The sequence below is a fragment of the Eleutherodactylus coqui genome, chromosome 8 (genome assembly GCF_035609145.1).
Source record: "Eleutherodactylus coqui strain aEleCoq1 chromosome 8, aEleCoq1.hap1, whole genome shotgun sequence".
Taxonomy (NCBI): Eukaryota; Metazoa; Chordata; class Amphibia; order Anura; family Eleutherodactylidae; genus Eleutherodactylus; species Eleutherodactylus coqui.
The window spans coordinates 153,036,291-153,058,925 of NC_089844.1; the positions used below are offsets into that span (position 1 = coordinate 153,036,291).

A 22,635-nucleotide genomic window follows, 5' to 3' on the forward strand; every position below is an offset into this window, starting at 1 on the left:
AGAACCCCACGCGGTTGGCAGTGACATCCCGGCCCCGACTAGTCTAGTACCGATGACCGAACCGCGTTGGAAGTCACACAGATTGCTGAATCTTCCCAACTAATCTGGATTCACTCTGAAACTGATCCCCATGATTTTACGCTGCACTCCACAGTCATGGAGATAATCTCCATACAGGGCAGCACCAATTATGAGAGGGGCGGGGGCTCCAGTAAAGGCGTCATTTAGGGTAGATGATCATATCGGTGGTGACTTGTTACTTTATCTTCCAGCAACTCAGGTAAACTAGTCGCTCTCCTGTGGGCACTACAAGTGCCAGGCTGCTCTCAGGAAAACTCTGACCTGAAGTCTCTTACAGCTTCATCTTCAGCCTCAGACATTGTCTTCGTTCTACATCCTCCCCTTGTCTCTTTAGGTGAATGTAATTTCGTGGTGACCGTCCCCCTGCACCCGCTCCATGGGTCTCCCCTGGAAACTCTTCACCCAGACGCCAAGGTAGTTATCAAACAAGGGTCTAAAAGTTTTGCGTAAAAAGTTCTGTAACTTTCTAATATACTTTGTATTTCGATTCACGCACATCTCCAAGATCTATGCTTGCTGTCAGTGAATTGGAGCATTATTCTTTACATTCAGACCTATTGCTTTAGGTTTACCAAAAATGCAGTTTTTTTGTTACCATCTATGCAGTTTAGAGGATCCATCCCTCAATCCTGGGGAAGCTGCTAAGGCTACTTGTACACAGGATGACTGTCGCGCTCTTAAGCATCTGACAGCCATCACAACGATTATTGCTTCTGTCCTTTTACACTAGGGTGATAATCTTTCACTAAATGGAGGCGAAGTGCGCCGGAGGTCGCTTCTGCTGGCCTACCGGAGGCCGCCTCTGCTGGGGCCACTGGAGTCCGCCTCTGCCAGGCGGCTGGATGCTGCTTCTGCCGGGCCACCGGAAGCCGCTTCTGCCGGGCTGTCGGAGTAACGGGGGCCATAAGAGCGTCCTTTTGGCATCTATAGGGCAGTATACATCAATACACCATTTTTCCTACATGGAACAGTGCGTCATACTGACTGTTCCATACGGACGCATCCAATTAAAAAGCCGTATGTTGCGCAGTATACATTTTCTCTTTCCAATGGGAGCCTATGGCTAACAGATAAGACCTAACTTGGTATATCCTCCCGCTGTATACCTCCACATGGTGTGACAGTGGCCTCGGGTGGGTTTACATGTGTTGAATCCACTGTAGATTTTCCACAGCGGCAAAATCCGCACAGAAAGTTGCAAATTTTGGTACGGAATCGCCACGGATTTTAATCCCTCACCCGATCTACAATGAAAACCCGCAGCATATACAGACATGTATAGATTTGGGCCATATTCACATGAGCGAGTTTGATCTTGGTCTGTGAAACAGACTGATTTTAATCCCTGTGCGTCCGTGTTGTATCTGTACGTGTTATGTGTGTGTTTTTAAATTCCGCGCGTCATTCAATTTTCTCATGTGCGAAAAAAAAAACGGTAGACTGTCTATTTTTCTCTAGGATTGCTTAGCAATGAACGTACATTATCTAGGTGTGCTCCGTTTTTTTTGCACCCATTGCATTGAATGGGTGACGGTTGTACATGAAATTGGACCAGAATAGGACATTTTTTCCGCAGACCATCGAATCGCCCCAGTGACTGTAATGGAGCACTGTGCAGTCTGTGGCATGCATAGACAACGCACCGATGACAATTACACCCATGTGAATAAGCCCCCACTGTGAGGCAACGTATGCAGCAGATGGACGGGATTTCATGATGTTTCATCTACAATGCCTTTACTGTAAAACGCTGCCGATTTTCCAGGGAACAGGATGTAAGTTAGAATGTTTCCATTCACTGACAGCAAGCAAAGATATGGAGATTGTGAAGCCATTGAACCACAAGCAGTATTAGATAGAGGTAGCTTGCATGTAGATTTATACTATGATGTGACCCTTCATCAGCTCTTCATGTCTGTATTTTTCAGCCGAGGCTGGAGGTGGCAGTGTCCGTCGCGGTGCCCTTACTCACTGAGTCACAGATAAACCAGGGGAACCTGCTCCGAGTGACCATGGAAGCCGCTTACTGTGTCCCCGACTCCTGGACACCCACTGGGCCGCAGTATAATTATGTGGCCAGCCTCCAGATCCCATCGGTAGGAGATAACGCTATACCCAGGGTTAATCCCCAGTCTGTGGAAGCCCCAGTACAGACCCCCAATATGGACCACCGCCTCCCTTCAGAACATCTGAATGGCTGAAAATGGCCAGAGCTTGTACAGATTGTAGATTACACTTAAAGCGACTCTCCACTCCAAGACAAGCCAAGATGGCGGCACCGTTTCTCTGACTTCCTAATGCACACTGCGCATTACTATGCATCGGAAGTCTAACACATGCGTAGCACCGGCCAATCAAAGCAGTGTCTTAACCCCTTAAGGAAGCAGCCTATTTTCAAAAGCCATAACTTTTTTGTTGAAATGGCCGTATGAAGGCTCGTTCTTTGCGTAGGAAAATGTGTTTTTTATTGGTACCATTTTTGGGTACATATAACGCATTGTAAAACTTGAATTCATTTTTTTGGGAGGGGAGGGAGAGAAAACACAACAATTCTGCCAGATTTATTTTCTTTACAGTGTTAATCATGCAGCATAAATGACATGATACATTATTTCTAGTAATTAATAGATTTAAAATTTATTTTTACATTTTTTAGAACTTGTGATCATTTGATCACTCCTGCAGTATAATGTACCGTAATACCCTAGTATTACATTATACCACGATCTGACAGGTATTCCATCAAGCCATGCCACAGGTAGAGCTTGATGGGCAATCAGCCACCGCAGAGCTGGGGGGCTTTCAGGAGGCCACAGGCTGCCATTGCAACCAAATCTCATTTAAGACCCCACAAAACGGATCAGGGGATTAAATTGCTGCCAGTGGCATTTACAAGGTGCGATCAATGTCCGAGTGGTTTGATCTGGGGTCTGAATATATTTAGGGGTTGGATTTGGAACCAATAATAATTCAGGTAGTCTGAATATATCTAGCCTCACCCTTTTATATAAGCCACACCCCTTTGCCGCTCCCATTTTGCCTCAACCCCCTCTTCCCGACTTACTTCCCTGATATATTGTAGCTGCAGATTATCACATAGTGAATCCTGTCCCTCTTTTGGCGTAGAGAGATTCCACGTTGATCTTTTCCAACGGCATTCTGAAAACCGGCGGGGAAAGCGAGCCAGTGCCACGGCAGAGGAGGTGGCCCACGAGCGGTATCTCAGCTCCGGAAGCTCAGCATATCCCAGAATCCTTCATTCTCTCAGGGGCCTATGAAGAAGAAGATGGAGAAATGAATCGGAAAGAGGTAAAATAGCTGCAGGAGTTTCCTGTAGCGGCCAATCAGGTTTCTAGTTTCTTTGTAATGAGCACCAGCCACATGAGAGCCGGATTCTGATTGGTTGTGATGTGGAGTATCACTGGTCTTTCCTGTTAGGCCCCATATCCATGGGGAAAATCAGGCCGGCGCGGACTTCTGCTGCAGATGCACTATAATTGTCTTTTTTTCATGCGGGAAATCAATTGAAATAGAGCTCCCACATCCATGATCTGCGTTAAAATGGAGCATGCCACGTTTTTTTCCCCGCGCAGGAAATCCGCAAATCACTTAAAATACCATCCGCGGCTATTTAATTAACCGCAGATGGACAATACATTCCTATTGGAAACGGATGTGCATTTTTTCTTCTGCGCGGATTTGCTAAATATAATTTCCCCGTGGTCATGAGGCACTTCTGTAATCTGCTCACCCGCCATGTTTTGCTGCAGGACAAGGAGTTCCGCATCGAAGCAGAGACCCACAAAAAGAGAGTGACGTGGGACATAGAGAGACGCTGCTACCTCGATCAATCCGCGCTCATCAGGTGACCAGTAATCTGCAAACGTATTAAACTGTCCCTATAGATATCCAGTATCTGACCAAACGGACACTCCTTGTCAGTGAAGATCCCCCAGAAGAAGTTTTTGTTTTGTGTTTTGCTGCAAAATCCAGCATGCAGTTCCATCTCAGGCAGATATGGCAGTAATTAGTTGGGGTGATTAGATGGACGGCCTTGTCATCGGAGGCCCTAATAGTGGTTCCCCCTTTGGCCTATAAAAGGCTCTCGGAGGCTCCTTGTGTGTAGTGACCCCTTCTTCCACTTGTGTAGAGCTTGTTGACCACTAGACGCCTCTACGATGTAGAGAAGAGATTTCACCCCGTTACCAGAGTCTGAGAAGGGTGCATTATTGGGATGTGAGAAGCTGGATGGTCGTATCGACGAATTGTCCCCTACCAGACGTTCTGACCAGACTGTTAGCAGGTGCTGGGCGCCTCAGTTCTGCCTTTGATGTGGAGGGGCACATTGCCCCCTGCTGGTGTGATGGTCTGGGGGGGGGGGGGCATTGCATACGACCGTCGGTTTCCACTAGTAGCAGTATGATGGTCAATGACAGCTCAGCGATATGTTCAGGACATCCTGCAGCCACGTGTTCCTTTAATGCTCGGCCGCACACACAAGGGGGTCACAGGAAGCCCCCACAACATTGTCACACCTCTGTGGCTGCCCACGAGTTTGCACCATCTAGAGGCTCAGTTACAGCAAATATGGAGTGGTACCATGCAGAACCTGCATGGCGGTCCATATAACATCTTGTATCCAAGCTAGAGGTGGTACAACAGGGTACTAGAGCCTCCATGCCCCCTGTATCACATCTTGTATCTGAGCTAGAGGCAGTACAACAGAGTACTAGAGCCTCCATGCCCGCCCATATCACATCTTGTATCCGAGCTAGAGGTGGTACAACAGGATGCTAGAGCCTCCATGACTGACTGTATCACATCTTACATCCAAGCTAGAGGTGGTACAACAGGGTACTAGAGCCCCCATGCCCTCTTTATCACATCTTGTATCCAAGCTTGAGGCAGTAGAACAGGGTAGTAGAGCCTCCATGCCCATCCATATAACATCTTGTATCCAAACTAGAGGCGGTTCAACAGGGTACTAGAGCCTCCATGCCCCCTCCGTATCACATGTTGTACCTACGCTAAAGCTGTACTACAGGGTACTAGAGCCTCCATACCTGCTGGTATCACATCTTGTATCCAAGGTAGAGGCAGTACTACAGGATACTAGAGCCTCCATACCTCCCCCTATCACAACTTGTATCCAAGCTAGAGGTGGTACAACAGGGTACTAGAGACTCCATGCCTGCCTGTATCACATTTGTAGCCAAGGTAGGGGCGGTACAACAGGGTACTAGAGCTTCCATGCCCACTCGTATCACATCTTGTATCCAAGCTAGAGGCGGTACAACAGGGTACTAGAGCCTCCATGCCCACCTGTATCACATCTTGTATCCAAGCTAGAGGCGGTACAGCAGGGTACTAGAGCCTCCAGCATGCCTATATCACATCTTGTATCCAGACTAGAGGAGGTACAACAGGGTACTAGAGCCTCCCTACAAGGGGTCAGTTCTCCACAATAAATTCTCCTTTTGCTCTGATATTGTAATCTTACTTCTATCGATATTGCAATCACACAGAGAATGTTTCATTCTGACAACTTCTAGGGGAGGGATTTGTTTTGACAAAAAGTGTAATTGGACACCTGAGGAAGAAACAGAAGTAGTATGTTTTTCCATATGTTAATTCTTAGTGGGGCTCCTTTGGCCTTAATGACATCGGATACTCTCTTTGGTACACTTTCTACTAATGTCTGATACACTTCAGCTGGTATTTCCCTTTATTCATCCTGCCAACATCTGGTAAACACTCTCAGAAGATGGATGCTGTTCGTATTTCCTGACCAGACGTTCCAGTTCCTCCCACGGATGTTCAGTTGGGTTCAGGCCAATCATGGTACATCTATAGCCTCAAACCAATGTAAAGCAGCGTTGGATGTGTGACAAGGCACGTTGTCTTGTTGGAAGTATGGCCGACCATTCCCAGAGTATTACCACATTGTCAGCAGCACATTATTGTCAGGGTCACCTCGGTGGTCATGGCTCGTCACTACAACCAACAGACCGAGACCATGCCATGTAACACATCCCCGACCATAACTGAACCTCCGCTGTACTTAACTGTTGGCACAACACAATCGGGCAGAAGGCATTCCTCATCATCCTTCACACCCAGGTACCTCCATCTAAATTGTAGATGTAGCCGCGTGATTCATCACTCCACAGAACATTCTTCCATCGCTCAACTGTCCAATGACAACACTCCTTGCATCATTGCAGATGGCGGATGCATCTTCTTTGAGAGAACCCATTAGATGTTTGCAGGATGAATGGAGGGAAATACCAACTCAAGTGTACTAGACATTAGTAGAAAACATGCCACAGAGGATATTCAATGTCATTAGGGCCAAAGGAGCCCCGCTAAGTATTAACATAAGGAAATAAATACTTTGATTCTTGCTGAGGTGTACAATTACTTTTGGTAGGTCAGTGTATAGTCATAACGTAGGGGGTCTTTCTAGTAGCAGGAACCCCCTCATTCAGCACATGGTGAGGAGCCATATCTAGCAAACAAATGCCCACAAACCAGACTCCCACTAGCTCAGCCAATCAGAAGAACAATTTGCCTCCAGTATATAGTCACAGCAGTAAAACTGCTTGCTGTCATCGTGGTTTGTACTAGTTATGTATCATTAGACCTCTCACTTTCCATAGTTTACAGAAGCGGATTGCAGAGTGCCGTTACTGGCCGGTGGAGATCATGAGAGCACCGATGTCCCTTGCTGGTAAATCTAAGTCAGGAAAAGCAGAAAAGGTAAGTGTGCTGAGCAGTGGGTATATACACTGACTGACCCCTTTAATAGACCCTGGCGCATAATTTCCTGTATGGAAATTAGAGCCATGACCCTGGAGTTCAATATAAAATCACATGGAAGGTTTTTCCCATGGACTTGTGTGGAGAGTATACAGAGAAAACAAGATCCTGTGGATGGAAACAACTCATCAGCAAAAGGGGTCAGAGGAGGATGTCCGGAATGGTTCAGACCAACAGGCAGGGGCAGCTGAATACAACACTGGAGCCCCAACAAAGCTATTTGAGGATACAACTCGCCATTCCTTAGCACGGACGGGCTATAACAGCAGACGACCAGTTTCAGCACCATTATGTCCAAGAGAAACAGAAGATTCCGGGGGGGGGGGGGGGGGGGGGCAAAAGAGGACAAACTAGTATCACTGAGCAGCAGAAAAACATCACCTGGTCAGGTGGATGCAGATTCCTGTTGCCCCATGATGATGGGAGGTCAGAATTTGAAGTAAGCAGCATGAACTGATGACCCCTTCCTGTCATCTGATCACAACATGTCAGCACCTCCATCTAATCTGCAGCGACTACAAGAAGCTTCCTGTCCGCGGAGGCCGATATTCCTGCAGGAGGATTTCATGACCGAGTAGAATCTACACCACAACGAATGACTGCAGTTCTGAACGAGGTCCAACATGCTGCCACATGGGGGGTTCCAATGATGGGGCCAGTCAGTGTATGCACATAACAGCAGGTTAACTACAGATAATCTTAGCACTAGCTCTTCTTTTATTTAAGATAACTCATTTTGTAATTTATCATTGCAGTTTTTTTATCTTTATATACAAAGATCCCCATCCCCCACTTCCCTCAATAGTGCCATAGAGTTAAATAATAAAATGCTCTTTACCTGTGATCACCACTGGGGGGCACTCACTGCATACAAATTCATACAGCTCTCATTGAACCCCATAGTAAATCCATCTGCAGTGATCTGCCTCTAGCAGCAGCTACAATGAGCACAGTTATAGATACTGCATCATGGGGCGCCCCCTAGCAATACTCTAAAGGATTTCAGCTCTGTTTGAACAAGTTTTACATCTTACTCATAGAGGTTGGCTTATGGCAGTATATGTAGGAACAGTCTATGGAGTCACCTGTCTATAGAGCCGCCTCATGAGCACGGCACCTATAAATTCACAATCCACCAGGAGACATCAAGAACTTGCTAATGGTGGGATGTCCGGAGAACATATATTGTGGTGGTCATTACTGGTATGGTAGTCAGAATAAGCCTACTAGAATCATTATCCTCAATTATTTCTATGCCACCATGATATTCTGAATGGAGGGTGCAAGAGCCTTGACCACAAGAGCTTGCAATCTAGATGTAGTGAGTCTATCTATGAGTTTACAGATCTGAGCACCCAGAGCTGAAGCCTTGCCTTTCGTTTCCCCCTTCCTGCAGGGTGACGAGGACACACCGATCTCTTTCCATGGAGTGGCATATATAAACATGGTGCCCCTGCTGTACCCAGGAGTCAAACGCCTGCGCGGCGCCTACCGGGTTCTGGCCTATCAGGACGCAGAGGTGCTGGAGAAGGTAGGACAGGGGGAGCAATAAACTACCCCTTGTGTAGTCAGAACTTTACCCCAAATGAGCCGGCACCTGCTTATCACCCCGGTGTCTTCACATCGCACACTGTAGTTTTGGTTTCTCTAGGGCGTAAGGCTATGTTCACACGTAGAGGACTTTGGTGCAGATCTGCAACAAAATTCGCAGACCATCATAACCTTTTAATTGAATTGGTTGAAGTCTGTTACGGATCCGCGCCAAAATACACAATAATATAAGCCCCGCCCCCTCCCGAACATAAGACACTGTGCCTCTTTTGGGGCAAAAATTAATAAGACATTGTCTTACTTTCGGGGAAACACTGTAGTAACAGTGTGTTAGGCTGAATGAAGACAAATGTCCATGTAGTTCAGCCTGTTTCCAAACCCCCTTACTTGTTGATCCAGAGGAAGGCAAAAAAAAACACAATGAGGCAGAAGCCAATTTGGCCCATGTGGGGGAAAAGATTCCTTCCCGACTCCATGATGGCAGTCAGAATAATCCCTGGATCAACGTTTTGAAAGTGCCTACCTGACTCCGAGACCCGGACCAACAACCCCGCTGGTTATTATCCTGTAATATTTGCCACCGTAGACGTTAAAATGTAACTATTCTGTTAAATAACGTTTAATATTTCATAGTGAAATGTTAGAAGTTTTGATTGATGGCAGTCAGGGTGCTGGGACCACTTCCGTTTGCTAAAGTGAAGGGGCAGAAGTGCTCATCTGAGCACTCTGCCTGATCGTCTCTTCTCTGAGTTGTTTATGGGCTCAGTGGAAAGTCTTTGAGTCCATACACCATTCGTCGATCACAGCCGAAAGGGACAGCACTTGGCTAAACACTTCTGCTCCTTTATTTTAGCAATTGACGGGGGTCTCAGCACCTTGATCCTCACAATCAGGAGGATGAGCTGTGATCTCCTCTATTATTCCTGTATGACAGAAGCCTCTAATCATCAGCAGTAACTGTGGTAGGAGTGTCTGTGTCCTCCTCTAGGCAGGTTCAGTGGTAGATCCACATAACAGCATCAAACACATTGAGAATTTGACTAGAAAATGAATCCATAACGAGTGTTGAGCAATTATTGAAATAATCGGGTCAGAAGTGACCAACCTGATTTTTAAAAAATAATTGTCTCCTGCTTCTGACTTCCATTAAAATCAATAGGAGTAAAAATGGAGTGGTGGAGATCAAGGTTCAAGTCCCCATCAAGGAAAAATTCAAACCGAAAACTCCAGCAGTGCTACGTCAACACACCTGTCCTTTCTGCTCAAAGCAGAAAGACGATATTTTGGTGATTTCTGCTTAAAATCAGATTGGCATGATCCCATCTGATTTAGCAAAAATTTCCCTGATTTCATCATCCGTCCGATCATGACGAACAACACTATCCATAACCCCACTGGATGGATGAAAACTGATAGATGGGTGGCCCGATTGCTGGGACCCTGACCGATCCTGAGAAGGGGGGTCCTCTATCTCCTACCCCCCTCACTTCTATATGGCTCCTCCCACCCACAGTGATGTCATTGAAAGGTGTGCAGTTGGCACTTGCGCAACCCCTGCTCCATTCATTTCAGTGGGATTGACAGATATTGCCGAACCCTTTGTACTCTGCTATGTATGGCAGTTCCATTGAAAATGAATGGGGCAGCACTGTGCAAGCCCAACCTGCACTCCATGCAATATCTATCTCACTGTGGGGACTGGGGCAAGGAGAACAGGGAACACAGGACCACCGTTCTCAGGATTAGTGGGGGTCCCAGTGGATGGATGAAAACTTGAACAAACTTCCTGGAATGCCACTTTTATGCACAGCAAAATGGGAAGGGGCATTTCAATTGGCGCTATTATCATATAATATTAACTATTGCAGGATATGAGCAAACTGAGTTGTCAGAAGATGCTGATGGCGCGACCCCCCCCCCCCCCGAAGATATCTGCAGACATGTCTGGATATAATATTACTTCATTACGTCTTCCATCACTGATCAGCCGGTGTCTCTTCTTCTAGACGAAGTGTCATCACAGCGTCCTGCGTGACGTCGCCCTTCAGAACAGTCTGATGAATAAACCGACAGCGGCCCCGCCGGGCCTCAACTCTGCGTATGTGAAACCAACAGCCAGTCGCTTAGCCAAAGACGAGAAGGGCGCCAAGGACAAAGAGGGCGGCAGACGGGTGAGTGCAGGGCGGTAATGCACATCTGTGACCAATCCCGTCCTATAGTACAGCAGTGGTGTCACCCAGAGTAACCAATCGGGCTGCTGCCTTCATTTACTAACATGCTCTACATGAGTGCTGTAATCTAATTGGTTGCTATTAGTGACGTCACTGTTTATCCAGATTTGTGCAAAGAAAAGATTCTGCAACTCTCCAATGTACTTTGTGTATGAATTTTTCATAGATTCCAAGATCTCTGCTTGCTGTCAGTGAATCGGCGCCTTCTTGTTTATGCTTTGTATGTATAAACCTGTCCTGATGTTTAACTAGCACATGTGGACACAGTGAGAATGGGGTTACAGACATATATGTTCCCATTCACTGATAACTAGCAGAGATCTTGAAACTGGTAAGGAACTGGAACAAAATTATTCCATGACAGCAAACGACTGCAGGCAGAAATATTGATTATCAGAGAATATCATAGAGGTGAAGCAGAGCGAGTCCTCCGTCTCTAGAGGTGGCAGTCATTTAGGTTCTTTATTATCAGGCTCCATGACTTTATATGCATCCTTATAGCTACCAAGAGGAGCCTTCTGAGATGAGAGGTGACTGCTAGACATCAAAGTCAATACATCTATACATTACTTATCCTGCCCTGATTCTGAGTTATATCCTGTAGATCTTTTTATTATAAAAGTGAAAAACATAACAATAAACAGAACATAAATATCGCTCACTTGGCATAAGACAAACATAAACATAAAACCAAAACAGAAACAAATTATCACTTGTGTTATCCGTACTTTGCCTTACTGCAGGACAAAAGCAAAAGGTCCATCTGGTCCAAATAATACACACCGCACACTACACCAACCTGCACTCCAAACTACACTCACTCATCCTCACCAATACATATAACAATATACACTACATACTACATATAACAATATACACACATGTGAGAAAACATCCCTAACTCACAGGATCCAGCCCGAAATCCCCAAAAAGAAGAAAGAAAACGACTAATAACCAAAGCAATTATATAATAACAATAATGCAAATAACAAAAGTAGTAACAATAAGAACAACCCAATACCTTTTTTTTTTCTTGCAAATTTTTTTTTTTTAATTTTTTTTACATTTTTATTTTTAATTTTTTTTTTTTTTTTTTTTTTTTTTTAATGCCCGCCACCTAAAGAATAAAACCTTACATAATCCTAAACTAACCCTATATCCAGACCAAACCACCACACACCCCAAACAACCCCCTACGGTGCAGCCACGGGAGCCACGCCTGCATCCCAAGTCCGTGCTCAATGTCTATGTCCAGGACGAGCCGAGCTGCACCGCATACACACACCCTGCCCGCCGCAGCCTGAGGGCCACGCCCGCACCAACAGTCCGTGCCCAGTGTTCATTGTCCGGGACGTGTCAAGCTACGGCTGAGGCATAAATCCCCCCCCCTCCCCCCAATAAACCCCCACCCAACCTATCTATAACCCCTCACCCTATATACAAAACCAAACATAACATAACATATAACATCTCTTATACTACACAACTACAAACCAACACTACATATTAATACCCGAAAGCCTAAGGTTCAGTTACCTGCAGCCGTACATACTTTATCTTTGACCGAAAAACAAAAAACTCTACTAGTGTCACACACAGCCCTCCACCAGGACTGGATATGATAAGCCGGGCACCGACCAAATAGAAAAACTATCCCTATAGTTAATCTGTCCCTACATTGTCCCTACTCCTTCCCTAAAACTTACCCTCAGAGAAAACTGTCCCTACCTCTCCCTATTCTGTCCCTACAAAGACCCTAACAATAAGAAGACTGTCCCTAACGAAAGACAAACCCTCTCCATAGGAGAGAGGCCTTAGTCGTGCCCAACCTCTCATAATCCAGAGAGCGCACCTTCACCAGGTCACCAAGGATGTTTCTATTCACCTCATCCACGGGGAGGATTTTCTCTTCCGTCGAAACTAGACACCGTGCGTTCCAAATGTGAAACCTGACCACTAGGCTGACTAAGAATAAAGTGCACCGGTCCCTGCCACCAAGGTCCCCGAATGCCCCATAGACCCATTCCGCATACGAGAGGCGTGCCAACCTGGGCCAACCAATGGAGGCTCCCACCCGTTTGTACACCTCTGTATTAAAGGGACACTGAAGCAGGAAATGCTCCATGCTTTCCAGTACGTTGCTGCACTCCTGGCGGGGGCAACCCCTATCCACCAGTGGCCTGCTCTTCAAGTTGCCCCTTACATACAGTCTCCCGTGGAAACAGCGCCAAGTCAAGTCCCAAAACTTCAAGGGGATCCTGTCAGAATTCAATAAACGTAACCCTCCCTCCAGGTCCCGACTTGGGCAGTCCTTGAGCGCCAGGGGCTTCTGGAAATGGGTCAACAGAACCCTCTTATCGAGGAGTTTTCTCGACAGAGTTCTGATCTCCCACATCCCCAGACCCCACCGACGTATCATCTTCAGAACCACGGTAGCGTAAGCCGGAAGATGCCCGTGCGGCGTGCGAAGATCCTTCACTCGCCCTCCTGTCTCCCATTCCTGGAAGAAAGGCCGAAGCCATCCCCAACAGGAGAATACCCACGGAGGAGCCCTCTCTTGCCAGAGGTTGCCTATATTGATCTTAACAAAGGTGTTTACGAGAAACACCACAGGGTTGACCATAGATAACCCCCCTAGTCTCCTCGTGCGGTATGTGACATCTCTCCTAATTAGGTTCAACCTGTTCCCCCACAACATTAGGAAGAACAGGTTGTAGACCCGGGTCCAGAGAGGTTCTGGCAAAATGCATACGCTGCCCAGGTAGATGAATAAAGGGAGCAGGTATGTTTTGATCAGGTTAACCCTTTCCCGAAGGGTCAAAGACCAACCCTTCCACTGGGCCACCTTCTGAGTGGCACCATCGAGCCTGACCACCCAATTTTGCATGGGGTAATCTCCCCGGCCAAATTTGATGCCGAGAACTTTAGCCGAGTCCTGGGGCACTGGAAGAGTGTCCGGGAGACTAAATGTAGGATCTCCCCTTCCTAACCAGAGACTTTCGCACTTATCCCAGTTGATGCCGGACCCGGATGCTTCCGAGTAGCGATCCACCTCTGCCATCACGTACTCTGCCTCCCCCCTCGAGGACACAAAGACGGTGACGTCATCAGCGTACGCTGCCACCCTGAGGGAGGCTTCCGGCACCGCCCGATCCATCCCGACCCCCGCCATAGGCCCACCATCAATCATCCTAAGGAAAGGATCAATGGCAAACACGTACAGCAAGGGGCTCAGAGGACAACCCTGACGGACGCCAGACCCAACCTCAAATGGGTGGCCGACCCAACCGTTCACTAGCGGGAAAGTCTCAGCCCCCGCGTACAATGTCTTGAGCCAATTGACAAACCCCACTGGCAGGCCATATCTCAGAAGAACAGACCAGAGGTACTCGTGATTAACCCGATCAAACGCTTTGGCCTGATCCAAGGACAGCAAGTACCCCTCCCAGTGACCAGCCCTACCCTGCTCCACTGCCTCCCGGACACCTAGAACAGCACTAAAGGTGCTACGGCCTGGAACAGAGCAATGCTGGGCGCCCGAGAGGAGCCGGGGTGCAAACTTGACCAGCCGATTAAACAGCACTTTTGCCAGAACCTTCCTGTCCGCATTGAGAAGCGCTATGGGACGCCAGTTCTCAATACGGCTCGAGTCTTTACCCTTTGACAGAAGGATCAAAGCCGACCTCCTCATTGACTTTGGGAGAGTGTCCGAGGAAAGACACTCATTGAAAACCTCAGTCAAGAGGGGACTCAAGAGGTCCTTAAAGGTCTTATAGTACTCAGATGTTAAGCCATCCGGTCCTGGCGATTTTTTGAGCGCAAGCCCATCAATCGCCAGTTTAACTTCCTCTATGTTGATCTCCTCTGTCAAAACATTAAGGGAGATGTCATCCCCTGGCTCAGGAACAGCTTCAGCCAGGAAAGCCGACATCACATCTCGATCTAGATCCCTCTTTCCCAAAAGGTGCGAGTAGAAGGATCTGATGACTTCCAGAATCCCTGATCTGGACCTGTTCAGAGATCCCGTATCGTCGATCAGTCCAGTGACCACTTTACGATTCACTGACATCTTGCAGTTTCTGTAAGGGTCGGGCGAGTGGTACTTCCCGAAGTCCCTCTCAAAAACCAAAGATGCGTGCCTATTATACTGGCACCCTTTGAGCAAAGACTTCACTCTGGAGATCTCCTCGCGGCTACCTCCAGTCGAGACGAGATGCTCGAGTTTCCTCCTCAGGCCCTGATAAAGACGGTACTTACTCAGGCTCCTGAGGCTAGAGAGCTGGCGGAAGAATCTCGCCGCCCTGATCTTGAACATCTCCCACCACTCTGACTTACTGCTACAAAGATCCAGTAATGGTACCTGGCTCTGCAGAAAATCCTCAAAGGACTGTCTTATCTCTGCTTCCTCCAGGAGTGATGAATTCAGCCTCCATAAGCCTCTACCCATCCGGGGGGTCTCTGCAACATTCAGGGAAAACAAAATCAGACAGTGGTCGGAGAATTCCACCTCAACAACAGAAACTGGTGAAGAGATGGCTTCCTCCTTCAAATAAAACCTATCTATTCTAGACCTGCACTCGCCTCTATAATAGGTGAAACCCGCGTGGCCTGGGGTGTGCCGGATGTGGACATCCACCAGGCGAGCTTCGCTAGCTATGCTATTAAGCGCGACGCTATCATAAGTCAGCTTGCCTAGGGAGCCTCCCCTGTCACGGGTCCTCGTGACTGCGTTAAAGTCACCCCCAAAGATCACCTGCCGACTGGTAAAAAGGTACGGCTTGATCCTCATAAAGAGATCTTTGCGGTCCCGCTTGGTTTGGGGACCGTAGATGTTGATTAGCCGAAGCTCTTGTCCCTTCATGAGAACATCCAGGATCAGGCACCTCCCTATTTCTAACTCGATAACCCGTCGGCATTCAACCGCTGCGGTAAAAAGTACCGCCACTCCGCTATATGGCTCGGCCGCAAGAGACCAGTAAGATGGACCAGACCTCCATTCCCTCCTTGCCTTATGCACAGCTGCCAAATTTGGCAGCCTGGTCTCTTGCAAAAACAAAATGTCAGCTTCAACGCGGCCGAGAAAATCAAAGGCCGCAAATCTAGCCATATCAGATTTAATGCTGGCAACATTAATGGATGCCAGCGTCAACGGAGCGGGTGCCGCCATCATTGGTGATTGAGTTAGATGGCTTTCTTCTTCCCACCCCCCTTCTCATCCGGGTCTGAGGATGACCCCTTGCCACGTTTCTTGGACACTGAAAGGTCCATGGCAAGGGGCTCCTCGACCTCGTCCTCCTTGTCACTGGGCTCTGAGCCAGCCCTCCCCCTGGAGGTCACCAAACCCCCATAAGAGGAAGGCTCAGCACCCCCTGTAGGCCCCACGCTTGTCCTAGGCATCTCTTCCTCCGAGGACGAGAGAGCTTGGTACCTGTTGGAGAGCCCAACAAGAGGAGAGTTTGGATTGCCTTCCTGCACCTGGCCCGTTGCAGGGGAAGATTTCCCTTCCCTTTTTTTCATTTTCTTGGAGCCCTGCTTGCGCTTTTTCTTTTGCCACTCATCCTTGCCCTCACCCACACTTTCATAGTGGGAAGAATCTGAATAAGTGGCATCCTCTTCCCTTTGGATCCTCCTGACCTCCTCATCCAGCTCCCTGTCCCCTGGAGCCTCAGCCACATGATTTGCGTCCGGAGCAGGGGCCAGCATTGACCCACCTGCCACCTGGGTTTCCACCAGCTCCCTGCCCCTTCCGCGCTTCTCTTGGCGCCTTAGCTTGGCTGCCCCAGCATGTTTGTTCTTCCTTGGCTCCTGGGCTCCATCGCCTCTGCTGGTCCCCTCCCCTGCAGAAGCAACCTCACGGCTCTCCTCCGCTGGGGCCCTGACCGCATTGGCAAAAGAGCGTGGACAGCGACTGAATGGGTGACCGAGGTCACCACACAGGTGACACCTAATCTCTGTACAAGATGCCGCAAGATGACCTACCTCGCCACACAGAGCGCACTTGATGACGTTACAGGCTGCACTCAAATGTGTGGGGTCGCCGCACTTGTGACAGAGCTTCGGCTGCCCCTGGTAGAAGGCCAAGATACGATCCCTGCCAAGGAAAGCCGCGGATGGTATGTGGGCCACCGAATTCCCTGAACGCTTAAGTTTCACCATAAACGTCCAGGCTCCGGACCAGATGCCGTGTTCGTCCCGGTTCTTATTGGGCATATCCACCACCTCTCCATACCGACTTATCCAAGTCATGATATCATAACAAGAGAGGGACTCGTTACGAGTCAAAACGGTCACTCTCTTGACTCCAGTCTGGCGGGTTACCACTTGTGCAGCGAAACCGCGCCAGCCGGGCTCGTCCTTCATCAGCTCATAATTCCCCCAGAAGAGCTCCAGGCCCTCCGGGCGAGCAAAGCTGATGTCGAACTCAGACGTGCCATAAGGATGGATCAGGGCATAGATGTCATTTGCCCTGAAACCCATCTTCAGCAGAAGCTCCACCACCTTACTCCTGGATGGGCACGCGTCATTGCCTCTCCACTGAAGACGAGCCACATTCCTACGGCCAATGTCCTGCCCGGTTGTCGGCAGGGACCAGACGGTCTCCCCCCTTTGTTCTCGGAAGGCACCAAGACCATGTCTCTCCACCCAGAGAGACAAATCCACAACTCTGCCCCCTACATTCATCGAGCTCTCCCCCCTCCTCAAGGCTTCCAGGAGGCGCTGTTGCAAAACGCCGTCCCCAGAGCCCAAAGACGAGGAGGACGCATCCCCCCTCCCTCCAGCGGCGACACTGGCATAACTTCTACCAGATGTTGTCGCCGCTGGAGGGGCGACTGGATCCTGACCCACCCCCTGACTACCCTCCAAAGCCCCACCCTCCCGTACAAAAGGTGGCATACCAGCCGGGGAATCGGGGACACCTGTTCCTGCAGGAACAGGGGCAGCAGGAACAGGGGCAGCAGGGGTACCAACAGCCGCATCCATTACCGCACTCACTTCTCCATTCGCTGCTGGACCAGGACCCATGTTACCTTTACTCTTAATTTTCTCTTTATGCCCTGAGGGCAAGTCCATGGCACCTTTGGTGGGTGGCTGAAGATGTACTTCAACATTTCTTTTGACATTGGTGGCTGTAGCTCCGCCCACCTTAGCCACTCTTGGATTTGCAGTTCCCCCAGCTTTCCTTCCAGCAGCAGAAGGATGTTTACCATGTGTGGGAGGATCGGCAGACCCAGCCACCACCCCCTGCACCCCCTCTGCACCGGAAAGGCGCTTTAGGGACACAGGGGGGACAGCTAAGCTACCACCGGTGGGACCTGGCGCCGGATCACGCCCCCCTCCCACTGGGACGTGACCAACAGCGCCAGCACCTCTGGACTGGCCGCGACTCTTCGCTTTCCGAACGCTCTTCTCCACCTCCTTTACTCCTCCATTCCCACTACTAGCACAAGTGGGCTTGGAGTTTTGGGCCGCATTAACCCTCTCTTCCCCAGTCCCCTGCACCGGACCCACCATAGAGCCCGGGACTAGGAGCTCAGGGTTACCACCCTGGTCTGACTTTTCAGCCAAACCAGAGTGCTTGGTGACATAAACAAACTTTTCTTGAATATACGTTTTCTCCTTTTTCCTCCTCTTTTTGCTTGAGGTTTCTGGGGGCAAATCCTTTCCAAAGTAGCAGGATTGTAGCCTCTCTGGGGACTCCTGCAGCTGTATCTGCCGCATTATCAGCGCCCCCTCTCCACTGCTGCTGCAGCTGTCGTCGGTGTCCTCCTGGTCAGATTCGCCTGACGTGGGGGGCAGGCTGACCTGTTCAGCTGGGATGCTGGGCCCAGTAGTCCCACCTGGCAGCGACGATTGCTGCTCACCAGAGCACCCAGCTCGCCCATCCTCAGCACTGTCTGATTCGCCTGTGCTGCTGCTTGAGCACCTGGCAGAGCGCTCTTTAATAGCAGTGCTGCTCACCGACGCCATTTTGCTAAACCTTTCGTCGTTTAACAGTTTTTCTTTGAAAGGCCCGCTTCTTTGCAGAATCCTTTCCCTCTCCTCCTCATAAAACTCAATGGCCTCCTCACAGGCTTCAATCTGCCGCGATATGGCTAACTTCCTGGTGCGGGATCTGGCCCGCTCCGCATCATAGCGGGCAACGTGCAGCTCCTGCTTATATTTATTCAGCTGCCTCCCGACATGCCCAAAGTCCTTCATATACTTGGCAATGCGTGATGCCACATCCGTTACAGACTCGCCCTCCTTGCGATCAGCCCAACTTGCCTGCAAACGTTGTTTTGCCGCATGGTCCTCCACTCTCTTCCTCTGGCTGCGGGTCCTCTTGGGCTCCTCCAGGGGAGTCAGGGTGACATTGCTGCCACTCCGACCAGGTGTTCTCCCCTCCTGGGGTGCAGTCCTCCCTCCCCCCGACCGAGGCCAGAGGGAGGAGGTCTGGGACTCCATGGCTGGAGCAAGCCCAGCACCTGTAGACTTGGCTGGGTAAGCTTTCCTCTTACTGGTGACCACACCCTGGATCCTGCAGAGCTCTCACACACCCAACCTTCTCCAGAGATGCACTCACTATTCTGCTGGTGAAGTCACTGTGTACATACATTACTTATCCTGCCCTGATCCTGAGTTATATCCTGTATTATACTCCAGAGCTGCACTCACTATTCTGCTGGTGGAGTCACTGTGTACATACATTACTTATCCTGCCCTGATCCTGAGTTATATCCTGTATTATACTCCAGAGCTGCACTCACTATTCTGCTGGTGGAGTCACTGTGTACATACATTACTTATCCTGTACTGATCCTGAGTTACATCCTGTATTATACTCCAGAGCTGCACTCACTATTCTGCTGATGGAGTCACTGTGTACATACATTACTTATCCTGCCCTGATCCTGAGTTATATCCTGTATTATACTCCAGAGCTGCACTCACTATTCTGCTGGTGGAGTCACTGTGTACATACATTACTTATCCTGTACTGATCCTGAGTTACATCCTGTATTATACTCCAGGGCTGCACTCACCATTCTGCTGGTGGAGTCACTGTGTACATACATTACCTATGCTGTACTGATCCTGAGTTACATCCTGTATTATACCCCAGAGCTGCACTCACTATTTTTCTGGTGGAATCACTGTGTACATACAGTACTTATCGTGTACTGATCCTGAGTTACATCCTGTATTATACCCCAGAGCTGTACTCACTATTCTGCTGGTGGAATCACTGTGTACATACATTACTTATCCTGTACTGATCCTGAGTTACATCCTGTATTATACTCCAGAGCTGCGCTCACTATTCTGCTGGTGGAGTCACTGTGTACATACATTACTTATCCTGTACTGATCCTGAGTTACATCCTGTATTATACTCCAGAGCTGCACTCACTATTCTGCTGGCGGAGTCACTGTGTACATACATTACTTATCCTGTACTGATCCCCAGATTCATCCTGTATTATACTCCAGAGCTGCACTCACTATTCTGCTGGCGGAGTCACTGTGTACATACATTACTTATCCTGTACTGCTCCTGTGTTACATCCTGTATTATACTACAGAGCTGCACTCACTATTCTGCTGGTGGAGTCACTATGTACATACATTACTTATCCTTTACTGATCCCGAGTTATATCCTGTATTGTACTCCAGAGCTGCACTCACTATTCTGCTGGTGGAGTCACTGTGTACATACATTACTTATCCTGTACTGATCCTGAGTTACATCCTGTATTATACTCCAGGGCTGCACTCACCATTCTGCTGGTGGAGTCACTGTGTACATACATTACCTATGCTGTACTGATCCTGAGTTACATCCTGTATTATACCCCAGAGCTGCACTCACTATTTTTCTGGTGGAATCACTGTGTACATACAGTACTTATCGTGTACTGATCCTGAGTTACATCCTGTATTATACCCCAGAGCTGTACTCACTATTCTGCTGGTGGAATCACTGTGTACATACATTACTTATCCTGTACTGATCCTGAGTTACATCCTGTATTATACTCCAGAGCTGCGCTCACTATTCTGCTGGTGGAGTCACTGTGTACATACATTACTTATCCTGTACTGATCCTGAGTTACATCCTGTATTATACTCCAGAGCTGCACTCACTATTCTGCTGGCGGAGTCACTGTGTACATACATTACTTATTCTGTACTGATCCCGAGATACATCCTGTATTATACTCCAGAGCTGCACTCACTATTCTGCTGGCGGAGTCACTGTGTACATACATTACTTATCCTGTACTGATCCCGAGATACATCCTGTATTATACTCCAGAGCTGCACTCACTATTCTGCTGGTGGAGTCACTGTGTACATACATTACTTATCCTGTACTGCTCCTGTGTTACATCCTGTATTATACTACAGAGCTGCACTCACTATTCTGCTGGTGGAGTCACTGTGTACATACATTACTTATCCTGTACTGCTCCTGAGTTATATCCTGTATTATACTCCAGAGCTGCACTCACTATTCTGCTGGTGGAGTCACTGTGTACATACATTACTTATCCTTTACTGATCCCGAGTTACATCCTGTAGATCTTTTTTTATTATAAAAGTGAAAAACATAACAATGACAAGAACATAAATATCGCTCACTTGGCATAAGACATAAACATAAAACAGAAACAGATTATCACTTATATTAACTGTACTTTGCCTTACTGCAGGACAAAGGGACAAAAGCAAAAGGTCCATCTGGTCCAAATAATACACACCGCACACTACACCAACCTGCACTCCAAAACTACACTCACTCATCCTCACCAATACATATACGCTACATACTACATATAACAATATACCCACATGTGAGAAAACATCCCTAACTCACAGGATCCAGCCAGAAATCCCAAAAAGAAGAAAGAAAATATAACTAATAACCGAAATTGCAGCCAAAACAATTATATAATAATAACAATAATACTAACAACCAAAAGTAATAATAATAACCAGAACAACCCAATACCCTTTTTTTGGTCCTTTTTTTTTTTAAATTTATTTATTTATTTTTCGTGATGCCCACCACCTAAAGAATAGAACCTTACATAATCCTAAACTAACCCTACAACCAGACCAAACCACCACACACCCCCCCCCAACCCCCCCCATTCCCCGTTGCAGCCTGGGAGCCACGCCTGCATCCCAAGTCCGTGCTCAATGTCTATGTCCAGGACGAGCCAAGCTGCACCAGAATACACGCCCTGCCCGCCGCAGCCTGAGGGCCACGCCCGCACCAACAGTCCGTGCCCAATGTTCATTGTCCGGGACGTGTCAAGCTACGGCTGAGGCATAAATCCCCCCCCCTCCCCCCAATAAGCCCCCACCCAACCTATCTATAACCCCTAACCCTATATACAAAACAAAACATATAACATCTCATACTACATAACTACAAACCAACACTACACATTAATACCCGAAAGCCTAAGGTTCAGTTACCTGCAGCCGTACATACTTTATCTTTGACCGAAAACAAAACTCTACTAGTGTCACACTCAGCCCTCCACCAGGACTGGATATGATAAGCCGGGCACCGACCAAATAGAGAAAAACTATCCCTATAGTTAATCTGTCCCTACAATGTCCCTACTCCTTCCCTAAAACTTACCCTCAGAGAAAACTGTCCCTACCTCTCCCTATTCTGTCCCTAAAAAGACCCTAACAATAAGAAAACTGTCCCTAACGAAAGACAAACCCTCTCCATAGGAGAGAGGCCTTAGTCCTGCCCAACCTCTCATAATCCAGAGAGCGCACCTTCACCAGGTCACCCAGGATGTTCCTATTCACCTCATCCGCGGGGAGGATTTTCTCTTCCGTCGAAACTAGACACCGTGCGTTCCAAATGTGAAACCTGACCACTAGGCTGACTAAGAATAAAGTGCACCGGTCCCTGCCACCAAGGTCCCCGAATGCCCCATAGACCC

At 48.3% G+C, this 22,635-nt stretch overlaps 1 protein-coding gene across 1 annotated transcript in view; it reads left to right on the top strand.

The window, feature by feature from the left end:
- Positions 1 to 22,635, top strand: part of CFAP70 (cilia and flagella associated protein 70) — an 88,795-nt gene that overhangs the window by 25,175 nt on the left and 40,985 nt on the right. Inside the window, exons 5-11 of the mRNA XM_066576725.1 lie at positions 416 to 495; positions 2,010 to 2,177; positions 3,208 to 3,390; positions 3,852 to 3,946; positions 6,741 to 6,840; positions 8,297 to 8,431; positions 10,458 to 10,622. Coding sequence (XP_066432822.1) covers positions 416 to 495; positions 2,010 to 2,177; positions 3,208 to 3,390; positions 3,852 to 3,946; positions 6,741 to 6,840; positions 8,297 to 8,431; positions 10,458 to 10,622 — 926 coding nt within the window. The remainder of the gene's footprint in view (positions 1 to 415; positions 496 to 2,009; positions 2,178 to 3,207; positions 3,391 to 3,851; positions 3,947 to 6,740; positions 6,841 to 8,296; positions 8,432 to 10,457; positions 10,623 to 22,635) is intronic.